The following is a 12431-nucleotide window of genomic DNA, read 5'->3' as shown; positions in this document are numbered from 1 at the left end:
TCCCATAGATTTTTAAGTTCATTTTTTGATTATCTTTGGATCTTTCATTTTACCTGACATGGTGCACTGCATATAGGTGGTTTAATAAATCTCTGTTTAATGACCAACTTCTAGACTATAAACTCAATTAGGACAAGGAAAAATGTTTCATTTCTTTACAATTATATTCTCAGTGCCAAGTACATAAGCCATGTTCCATACCCATTTCCAGGATAAAAGAGTGACTTGATCTAAGTACATAAGTCACCCTCAACTGCTGGCTTTCACTTTTAGATACAAGCAAATAGATATGGAGCCCACACCTAACAGATTTACATGCCATGTTCAGGCTATTACCGATCTTCAATAATATAATTAATGAATCTTTAAATTTTCATATAAAATTAACAAATAATTCCTATCATATCATGAAACCACATCAAACTACCAAGGTTTTAATTTCATCTGGGAGCCATTAACATTCATCCACTTTAGGGATCCTTTCAAAGTTAAATTCTCATAGCACTAGATTAACCAACCTACAAAAGTACAAAATTAATAGTATTTCATGTACATCAGAAAGCAATATACACATCAAATATTTCTAAACATCTCATTTGTATTACCTCAGGATTATCATGGCTTTTCCTAAATCAAAACTCAAAAAAAGATTCTAATTTGTATATGAAACTTAAATTCACTACCTAACAGGCTCAACTATTTCCCTTTGTTCTCACTTTTTCACTAAGAATTTCTACTAATGATATTAAGATAACTCAATTACCAGGCAATAACTGGGGAAAAAATTAAGCATATCCTAAAAAAAAAAAAAAAAACGTATTTTATTTCATTAACCTTCCAATTTAGACATAATATGCTCTTAGAGATTCCATTTAACTAACATGCTTGAAAGAGCAAAAAGCCTTGTAATGAATTTACAATTAAGCCATTATACAATAAGCTATCCCTATGCTTAAGATTCATTGTTAGTAAAAGAAGTTATCTTACACAATCACACGTTAATTTAACAGAACAGATAAATGTAGTGCAATATCAACAGTGTTTAGGGAAAACAACATGCCATTTAAAACTTGTTTTTCCCCTCCATAATTTGGTTTTCCTAAGAACTTTAGCATTTTTAAAGAAAAGGAAGAAAGTAAAACAAATTCCAGGCTATTAACTGGTTCTGAAGAATCTTACAAAAAGCACAATTTAAAACATACCTCCTGGACTTCCCTGGTGGCGCAGTGGTTAAGAATCCGCCTGCCAATGCAGGGGACACGGGTTCGAGCCCTGGTCCGGGAAGATCCCACGTGCCTCAGAGCAACTAAGTTCGTGCGCCACAACTAGCGAGCCCGTGCTCTAGAGCCCGTGAGCCACAACTACTGAGCCCGCATGCCAAAACTACTGAAGCCCGCGAGGCATAACTACTGAGCCCGCATGCTGTAACTACTGAAGCCCGCACACCTAGAGCCCATGCTCTGCAACAAGAGAAGCTACTGCAATGAGAAGGCCGCATACAGCAACGAAGAGTAGCCCCGCTCGCCGAAACTAGAGAAAGCCCGCACGCAGCAATGAAGACCCAACACAGCCAAAAATAAATAATAAAAATAAATAAATTAAAAAAAAAAAAAACATACCTCCTTTTCCAAAAGCTCATTATGTATCAAGCAAGCACGTCTGTAGTTAAAATTTGTTACTGAAGTTGGTTCAAGGTAAGATGAGTGGAGAATATTTAAAACATCTTCAAATTCCCGAGAGCCTGGAGTTAATGGCTGAAAAAGTGCTAAAATAAAAAACAGTATTAATTTTAAGATTCCATCTTAAATGTCGTTTTTTATATTTTTGTGGCTTTGTTAATATAACTTTTAAATAAAGTTAATATAACTTTTTAAGTAAAGTTAAAAAAAGCATCAAGGCTATCTTATTTTGTGATATGCAAAAGAGATACTTATTAATTCACTAAAGAAAAAACTCTTCAGCAGCGAGCATCTGGCATTGCACATGCAGAAAAGGAAGTTACAATTTTGCGAAACTTAGGGGATGCTACACTAGGAAACCTAAACTGCTTAAAGACGCTCATAAGAACCTGTGCATAAACTCAACTTGCCTCAACTCCTATTTTATGTTACATTTAGGTAGTATGTCTAGGACCATTTATTTCAGCAAATGAAATGCTTATGCCATAAGTAAAAGCATAAAAACACTTAAGACACTTAGCTGTCTATACAATAAAATGATTCTATCTGGTTTTTAATACTAAAGTTAGAATAAAATATGCTGCATCCATTAGCTTCTTGTATTACCAATATAAAGTAGGAGGATATTTACTATGAAAACTTGGTGAAATGGAAAGATGTGGAACTTTGGAGACAGACCAGGACACAAATATCAGGTCTAGCATTTACTGGCTTTGTGGGAGACCTTGGGTAAATCAATGACTTAACAAAACAAGCTCAGTACTTTCTTCAGTAAAAAGGAGAATTCCAGCTATCCTAATAACCACTATATGCCATATGGCACATAAGACAACACATGGAAAAGGCTCTAAGAACAGCATCTGGTGCAAAGAAAAACAGTAAAAGTTTTTATTCCCCACTCCACCAACTACTGCATACTCCCTTTAATTTTTAAAATACTTAAGTCAAATATACAATTTGTTCTTCAAACAGTAGCCTAATAACCTCAAATTTCCACTTTATGAAATAACTTATAAATTTAAAACATCAAGTCTATACATATACTTTCCCCAAACCAAAAGGAACCATTTATTTTTCACTGTAGATAGAAGTATTCATAGAACTTATGTTATATGCTATTACCTTAATTTCTTTCAAGATACTATAGAGTCAATAAATGTCATTCAAAATACTCTTAGACCACTACTGAAAGCAGTGTTCTACTTGTACATACTCTCAAAGGTACTAAAGAGCAGCTGTTGGGCTTCCCTGGTGGCGCAGTGGTTGAGAGTCTGCCTGCCGATGCAGGGGACACGGGTTCATGCCCCAGTCCAGGAAGATCCCACATGCCGCAGAGCAGCTGGGCCTGTGAGCTATGGCCGCTGAGCCTGCGTGTCCGGAGCCTGTGCTCCGCAACGGGAGAGGCCACAACAGTGAGAGGCCCATGTACCGCAAAAAAATAAATAAATAAAAGTAGATATTTAAAAAAAAAATAAAAATAAAGAGCAGCTGTTTTTACTGTATTCCCTATAACGTCAAACGACATATCCATTCATCCACCAAACCATGTATATATTACAAAAGTGCCTGTAAAAATGTAGCTTTCAATGAGAGAATGTGTATAGAACAAATGATTCCCACTACTTTGGAATTGCACACTAAAAAAGGTGGCAGCGGGATAAAAGCAACATACTTATAATAATGCAATAAAGACAGTAGGAGTAAGCAGGAAAAAAAAAACACTCAAAAAGAACTAAAGAACTACTAAACACAGAGTGTGCTATAATAAAATTTATAGCAAATGGAGATACTCAATAATCTATTGATTGTAAGCTCCATGAGAGGAGGAACTATATCTGCCTTGTTCATTACTCTACCTTTTCTTGGGGCACTGGCCCCAAGCTGAATGACTGAGCGAGTGAAGATGAGAATAAACTTTGTCAAGACTTTTTTATATTGAATACAAATATATTCTAAACTACCAAAATATGATTGTTGTCATTTTAAATTAGGTCTCACAAATTCAACCATTCAGTGATATAGAAAACAAAATGAAAGCTCAAAAAACGGAGACATCCATTCTCTCAATTCAAATCTGTTTTATAGAATACAGTAGGAGAAAACGTTTTATCTTTGTGTCTGTCCCCAACTAAACTGGAAAAACTTGTGAGGGAAAACAGCATGTGGAAGTTTTCATAGGCTTTCCCATCCAAAATGAGCCAAGCATGATTCTTAAAGTTGGGTTTTATGTATGATTGATTTTTATGTTTCTAAACTAACAAGTGACTTCAGGTATCTAAAGATGTGCCAAAAAGAAGTATCAAAAGAAGTAGCTTTAAATTTCTATGAAATTTTACAATCTACAAAATGAAATCATTTTCCTTAGCTAAGCTATTCCAACACTATTTCCACTGTCAATCTAACCAAAAGTGAAAGATTCAAGTTAAATCATATAAATTTATATAGGAATTAACTTTCAAATTATTTTCAAAAAAGTACTTAACACTTCTGTTTCATTCCAAAGCAATGTCCTAGTCACCTCAAGTAATACTCAAGTAGACTGCCAGTGTGAAAAAAATTCTTGTGAATAAAAATACAGAAAAAGGTGCAAGATTTTAGGTCTAACAATACCTGTGTCCTAGTAGGTATTTTATATTTCATATATCTCAGTTGGCTTTACTAGTTAGGCCAAAGCTATAATTTCTAGTTTTTCTTCCCAATTATCAATTTCTGTAAGAATAAAATTATGCTGTAACTATTTTTAAAGATTTCAAGTCAATGTGCTGGTAATAGTAGTTTAGAAATATAACCAGTTTATGTTCTGAATGTACATTCCCTGGTGGTCTATTTTGTCCTTAATAATCCTCTAAAGGACATACCTGATCAACACATCCTGTCACTTCTTTTAAAGAAAACATATATACATCACAGTATTATGGGTCATCACTGAGGCAATAATAATAAATAAACCTGTAACTACCCGTAGGGGATCAGAACATTTTATATATTCATCATCCATTTCACATAGGAAGTCAGAATCCAATATACTGTTCTCCGGATTCTGACAATTTTTGAGTCTAACAATTAGTGGCTCATTATTCCTTTTCAGATACTGTACTAAGAGCTTTATATGCATTATCTCATTTAATCATCGAAACCACCCTATGAAATTCATTATGCCCATTTCACAAATGAAACTGAGCTAACAGTCAACTTGGCCCAAGGTTGATACATGAATAGGGCAGGTGTGAATTCAAAATAAGCCTCCCTAGCTGCAAATCTTGTTTCCTGAACTATAAGTAAAACATGTATATGTAAGTGCTGAATATAAGTGCTGAAACAAATCATTCCAAGAGCTGGAAAAACAGAATTGTTTCCTCATTTTAGACCAAGAAATTATATTAGCTATATGGAAATTAGCAATAAAAAAAGAATCTGATGTCTAGAATGCTCTTTCTACCCTCTTATGTCTTCTTTTGAATCTCATTTCTTAGTATTTCTTTCTCATTTATTGCATTTAACAGGGCCAAAAGCCATAGCTAACACCCTTTTTTGGTTTATAAAGGTTAACAGCAGTCGTAATAATTCTTCCAGACATTAAGAAACATATAATTTTGCTTATGTACAGTGCTTCCATCAAATTCATGTCAGAAAGATAGTTACTGAGTTGATTTCTGATAATTCACAAGGCTCTTCTATTGACAAAACTGATGATAGATGTGTTTTCATCATTTTTTTTTTCTCTTTTGTCCACACTACATGGCATGCAGGATCTTAGTTCCCCAACCAGGGATCAAACCTGTGCCCCTGCAGTGGAAGCACGAAGTCTTAACCATTAGACCATCAGGGGAGTCCCTTTTATAGATGTGTTTTTATGGGATTCAAGAAAAGACTTAGAAAGGCACTTGGAGATTTATAATTCAAATGAGGAGACTGTCTATATCACAGAACCACAACTAGAATTGAGTATTTTATATTACTGGTAGCATACAAAACATACTAAGAATTAAATGTTAAACTTAAGCAGCTGGAATAGACATAAAATTAAGGTCACCAAATAGTAGCTTTGTTTCTTAGTCAAAGGAACATCTTTCCTCAACTACTTTTACCAACTCATTTAGTGTCAATGCCACTCTTTGTGTTTGTATTGTTTATGTGTATACGTAAAAAAAATCGTAAGTATAAAAACAAGCTAAACTTAAAAAAAGATGGACCAGCGTCATAAAAATATACCAAGGGAAATTCCAAAATATACATTCCAATTTAAAGTAATTCATGGAAAAAAAGGAAATGGCAAAGAGTAGGCTGTGGATCTCATTGGTCTGCAATTCTCTCTGAATCCATCTCTCTGATGTCTATGGATATTAATGACTAAAATACAATGAATATCCATTTGCTCCTCATGATAATTTAGACGTTTTAAAAATCATTTTTTTCAGTCTAATAAAATTACTACAGACATAATACTGTAGGAATGGGTGATTCATCTCTACTCATGATTGAATATAGTGCAGAATCAGTAATAAACATTCTAGCAGAGATCTACAGAGATAATATGAAACTTGACTTTTTTTGGACTGGGGAATACGTCAAAGAAAGTTTTACCTCCATTACTTAGAATTTATATGCGCCTATCAAACGTTTTATGTGGATGACTGGATTCTGCCTGTACATTCCTGCTCAGATTTACTTCTATGTAGGGAAAACTGTGGTACTTAGAACCAAGCCATTCATATACAACTACTAAAACATCATGCAAATTTCCTTAAGAAAGAGACTCAACCCCAAAGTCTTCAAAAAGACAACTCCAAATTTTGTGGGAAAAGATGGGGATTTGGGAGGAGAATTGGCCTTTAATTTTCCTGAACTAGACTAGTATGGATGCAGGTGCGTAAGAGCATTTAGTTTGTGATGCACCTGCATGAGACGCAGATGCACAAGAGCAATTAATCTTGTGCCCTACATAAAGCATTAACCAATAAACATTTTCCAGAAAGTGCATCATTACTACTTCATTTCCCAAGACCTTTGGAGGGAAAAATTATATCAAATACAATTACTGATTTTAATTTACTTTTGATGACTTACACTATCAGATTTTAGAGTAGAAGGCGGCAATAGTGAAACATCTACTGACGAAGTGCAATTCCACAATTTGGTTAAATATAACAGTGACTCCTTACAGTACAGAAAGTAGCCCAGCCAATAAGTAAACAGAATAGCACATAGATCACAAAGAGTAAAATCTTACTCTTTCTAGTCAACAGATCACTTAATCTGTGAGTACTTATTAAATGTGTTAATTTTCTAATGAACATAATTTTGGAATCTCAAAATTCCCCAGGGATGAAGACATACTAAACATCACTAAATTTAATAGTTGTTAAAAAAAAATTTTTTTAAGTGAACTAAAACTTTTCTACAATAAAAAAGAAATAAGAAGTACTCTACACCTAGGTTCAAATTCCAACTCCACCATTTACTAGCTGTGTAACCTTGGGCAAGTTATTTACCTCAGTAGTTCAGTCTCCTCATCTGTAAAATGGGAATAGTACCTACCACACAGGATTACTGAGATTTAGTTAGTACATATAAACTGCTGAGAACAATGCCTATAACTTATTAAGCACTATAAAATGTTTGTCAATATCATTACTTAATTAGAATGGCAGTATTTTGGATGTTATGCTACTGTGAAGACCAATAAAAGAACTGAGTCAAGTTATACTCACAAAGATTTACCTTTAAGCTACCAAAAACATGAGTCCTAACCTTAAACTTCACTGGTAAAGCAGTCACAAGCAAAGGTCTGCCATATTAAAATACGAATGCAACAGAACCTTTGATACTGAAAAGTTCAAGCAGAGGTATCTACTGAAAATGATCTAATATTCATGATAAAAGACTCAGATGACCACACCACTAATACCTAGCCAAATCCTATACATAAAGTGATACCTTTCAAGTCTTCCAAGAGGACATTATCTTGGGATCAAGTGTGAAACTAGCAGTACCTGCCGAACTGTTTCTGATAAAGAATTTTTTTAATGAAAAGTTATATTTTTCTATTAAATTCTATCACCAAGTATTAACTCCTTTCAGGTTGGACAGGATGAAGTCCATGATGGTAAAAAGCTGCTTATTTAAGTTTTAAAAGTGCTATTTAGATCGCTATTGTACTATTTGAACAGCTGCTGCTAAGTGTACAAATATTTAGACAAGTTAAAAATTACTCACTTTCACGAAACATGAAAAAAGTCCACTGTGTTATATTTTCCTTACCAAAACCTCCCTAAGAGGAGAAAGGTAACAAATTTCCCCCAAAGAAGCATCAGACTCAGTTTTATAAGTTTTATATTTCCTAATTCCTCAATTATCATCTACTTTTAATGTGTTCAAATGAGGTCTATTGTACAGCAACCTCTCGATTTATCTAATTAAAAAAAAAACAAACATGCAAACAGTGCCTTTCAACATTTCCTCATGCCCTCCCACATTTCAACCCAAATGGGTTTTATGCCAATTTCCTGGTCCTATCAAATATTAAAAGAAGGTACATCATGCTTTGTTTTGCTTAAAACCCTAAAAAAACGGACTTCAAAATTGTATCAAGCTAAAAATTTTTTAAAAAGAAAAAAAATTCAACCTCCTACTTCGATCCTATAACCAGAGCCCATCTGAATCTACTTCCAACCTATTCTCTACCAATTGATAACTCAGGATGAAATCTAATTTTCCTCATATAGACTATACATCTTAACTAAACCAAAAGGATTGATAACCTTGACCTATACAAGAATTCTCTTGAACCCTAAAATGTATTACATTAACTCACTTAAAAGATACTTCTAGAAACATTCTGCATGCTAGTGGACAAAAGATAACTTCATCTTTCTTAACATCGTTTCTCACAGCAAGGATTTCCCTGGCTTTATCATTCAAATAGAAATTAACAATTTGACTTTATTTGTATCTTACTGACAGAAGGCTAACAATTTCAGGTGTGCAAATGTAGCTGGTTATGCACATGGCAAGAGGAAGCACATGCTTCATTCAAGAGTCTCTTTACCAAGATTCAAGTTACAAATAAAAAACGTTTTCCGCAAATAAGAAAATTCCTATTACTTTCCAAAGTAAATCTGAAAAAACGGAACCACGCACTAAAACAAAAAGACGCTTTAAATTGACTAAATCCAGACAGAGTATCCCAAATCGCTGGAGAGTCAAAAATTGTTTTCTAAGAATTGAAAACGATAACTTCCTCCATTAGAAAGGTGTCACAATACGGCATTAAGTTTTAAAAAGGTAACGTACTTTATTTAACTGTTCCCATACTGGTTCCAAAAACCAGACTGGACTTTTAAATATTTTTCTGAAGTTCTCTCATCTGCAAGATCAAGTTGGTGACTCTTGGGCATAAGCTGACCTCTATTTTTTTCCACAGGGAAATTACTGCACCAAGAACCTACCTTCCCAAGCTTCTCAAATACAAGAAAAAAACATACTAACGTTGGATTTAGAGACAGCCCTATCTAGCGCTTCAAAAACGAGAAAAAAAAATCTACATGGAAATGAAGTGTGATGGCAAACAGCAGTGTGCATGAATCACATCTAACGGAGATGTCTAAACAAGGGAAGACGCTGACATCGAGCAAATTTCAAGTAGACGCATAGAGCTGAAGAATTTCCACAGGGAGAAGCACTTGTGGTCCTCTCAACGCAATGCCCTTGGAGAAAGCCCCAGAATCCACGGCCACGGGTTATTTCCACAGTGAGACTTCTCAGAAGCATCCTTAGGAGGACACATCAGCTTCTCTGCCTTCAGGGGCTGGGAGGGAGGGGCGCCGAGCACCATCTTTCCTCTCTGGGAGCTGCAGCCTTACGGACAAGCTTCAAACCTGAGCTACTTCCAACTTCCACGGGGAGAGGGGGAGCAGGGAGCGTGGTTCCACCGCTTTCCTCTCGCACCAAGCGCAGCAGCTGGGCGGCCGTGGCAGTGCGGGAAGAGGCGGCTGGCGCTGCATGCGTGTTTACGTGTCTCGGATGGGTGTGGGAAGGAGACAGAGAGGTTCTAATGAAAAGATGGAGGGGAGAGAGAAAGAGGGGTTGGGAAAAAGGGGAAGCACCACCTTTCTTTTCTCTGCTCTTCCTGGGGATCTGAAAACTCCTCCTAACGGGTCTTTCGGGCTCTTCGGGGCCTTTGGGCAGAGCGGCCGCGCCCGCCTCACAGGAGTCCTGAGGCTGCTCGTGGCAGAGGCTCGGGGCGGCCTCGGCAGCCGCGGTCTCCTCAGGCCCGGCGCCGCCGCCGGGCTCCGCGACGCTGAGGCCGCCGCCATTTTGTGGGGAGGACTCAAGCTCCGGAAGCGCCTGCTTCAGCTCGTCGTCTCCGCCGCCGCCGCCACTTTCCCAGTTCGCGTCCGTCGGCGGAGAGGCCTCCGCCTCCGCAGCAGTAGCCATCGCGCCGGCGTGAGGAGCACCGGGAAGCTTCTGCCTACAAGGTCGACGGGGGTGGGGGGAAGGGGTGGCGAGCCAGCTTCGCCGCCAAGCTGCTCTCAGCCCACCCACCCCCTTCCCCCCCGTGGCCGCTGGCCGCTATCCCGACCCAGCAGCCTCTCGGGGGCCCCAAAGCAGGCGCTACAACCGTGCGGCCCGACCCCAAGAGCCGCTCCTCGCTCGGGCAGTTCTTCTGCCGGCCCCCACCACTCAACGTGCTGGCGTCGGGGCCGGGATGGGGCGGGGCCATCTCGGAGCGCTCCACCAATGGGAGCGCGGCGCCCGCCTCCGCGGGTGCGGACAGACAGCGCCGGGGGGTGGAGCCTCGGGGCGCCGGAGCCCGCCAAAAGGGGCGACCGCAACGGCTGGAGAGTACCTCGACGCCGCGGCCAGCTGCGGGGTGGATGGGCCTCAGGACGAGCTGCGAGTTCCCGGAGCACGCTCGGCCAGTGCTGCAGGCGAGGGAGGCGCGCTGCGCCAGATCCCGAGAACGCAGGCGTCGCCTCTTTACGGGCAAGATTACCCGGCTTCTCCGCGCACGATTCACATCGGCCAGGACAGTACAGAGGCAGTGGTTGTGGGACGATCTCGGCTTTGTGAAATATTTACGTGCATATAAAGCCCTGGAGTGGCGATAAGAGAGTGGACTGCAGCGATAAGAGCATGAAAGCCTCGGGGGCCCACTTCACCGACCTGCAGTTCCCACCGGATCTTGCACCTTTACAACACATTACTCCCACCCGCCCCCCTCTTTTATCTAGAGGGGTTAGAACCAGTGGCACGCCTCCAGCAAACAGTCGATACCTTGGTCCTTTGATTTGACTTCATAGCCTAATGTTAACAGGATTTGGTTCTGGGGAGCTTGAGGAGAGAGGGGCTGCTGGCTTTTAGATTTCCCTTTGGTGTTTCAGTTTTCCTCAAGAGCGTGTATATTAAAGAAAAATAGAAACGTCTGCAGCCACGTTAAAAAATATACAGCAGGGCTTCCCTGGTGGCGCAGTGATTGAGAGTCTGCCTGCTAATGCAGGGGACATGGGTTCGTGCCCTGGTCCAGGAAGATCCCACATGCCGCGGAGCGGCTGGGCCCGTGAGCCATGGCTGCTGAGCCTGTGCGTCTGGAGAGACCACAGCAGTAAGAGGCCCGCGTACCGCAAAAAAAAAAAAAAAATATACAGCAAGCGATCGCTTTCCCTTAAAACAACTTGACAGTCAAATAGAAGGCCTTTAAAACAGCTTACACCGATTAGGTTGAAACTACTATTTATTTGGGTTATGGTGAATAGAGAAAATGTAATACTTCTTGGGTCCTTTCTGTACGCTAGGCACTGGACAAAGCGATTTACGTATACTATGTACATTTAATCCTCACAACAACAGATGTTAGGGAGATACTATTATGCACAATTTAAAATAAGTGTTGCATAGGGAGGGTGAGAGGGAGGGAGACACAAGAGGGAAGAGATATGGGAACATATGTATAACTGATTCACTTTGTTATAAAGCAGAAACTAACACACCATTGTAAAGCAATTATACTCCAATAAAGATGTAAAAATAAATAAAGCAGGGATAATAAAAAAAATAAAATAAGTGTTGCAATTAGGAGTATGGGATTAATAGAAACACACCACTGTAAAACAACAAGGATTTACTGTATAGCACATGGAACTGTGTTCAATATCTTGTAATAACCTATTATAGAAAAGAATCTGTAAACTACAGTTAAATAAAAAATAAGTATTGCAAGATATAGAACAAATTAACAAAATGAGAATTTGAAGCCAGGTCTGTTTAACTCCAAATAAAGTACTTGCCCTTGACTGCTTCTCTTAAGACCTAATCTTCACAGCAGCTCTGTACCTTTATGCATTTTATGTATGGAGAAATGAGGATTGACATTTTGCTCCATCTCTAAGCAGTAGGATAAGGATTGGGACCCAGACCTCAATTTTCAAACTCCAGGAGTTGACTGACCAAACCTATAATTATAATAAAACCCTAGGCTTTGCCACGTGGCTGCTACTTAAAGAGCATTCCCAAGGGCAATAGCAAAATTATATTCCAATGTCCTGTGATAAATATCATACCTGTTTAACAGCTAATAGGAAAAGCTAATCATGACTTGCCCAACCTATTTGAATCAGCTCAGTAAGTCATAGGAAAGTATAAAACAATTATTCCTTTTAGTAAATAGTTAATATAAAAACATTTTAAAATACTGATGAAAACACTAGGGCCATGTTGAGGCAAAATGCTACATTATTTTAAGTTAAAAATTAC

The 12431-nt window shown here is 38.6% G+C and overlaps 1 protein-coding gene across 7 annotated transcripts in view; it reads right to left on the bottom strand.

The window, feature by feature from the left end:
- The window catches only part of TASOR (transcription activation suppressor), a 49844-nt gene extending 39447 nt beyond the window's left edge, over positions 1 to 10397 (bottom strand). For 5 of the 7 annotated variants that reach the window (XM_032649368.1, XM_032649364.1, XM_032649363.1 and 2 more), the window contains exons 1-2: positions 9788 to 10374; positions 1620 to 1765 (exon numbers count right to left, since the gene is read on the bottom strand). In XM_032649368.1, the coding sequence (XP_032505259.1) occupies positions 1620 to 1765; positions 9788 to 10115 (474 nt within the window). In that variant the 5' untranslated portion in view covers positions 10116 to 10374. Of the gene's footprint in view, positions 1 to 1619; positions 1766 to 9787 lie in introns of all 7 variants that reach the window. The other 2 variants (XM_032649367.1, XM_032649362.1) reach the window with 1 other exon arrangement.
- Positions 10398 to 12431: the final 2034 nt, after the last annotated feature.

This window comes from Phocoena sinus, chromosome 11 (genome assembly GCF_008692025.1).
Source record: "Phocoena sinus isolate mPhoSin1 chromosome 11, mPhoSin1.pri, whole genome shotgun sequence".
NCBI classification, from domain to species: Eukaryota; Metazoa; Chordata; class Mammalia; order Artiodactyla; family Phocoenidae; genus Phocoena; species Phocoena sinus.
This window is presented reverse-complemented; position numbering and strand designations above follow the sequence as displayed.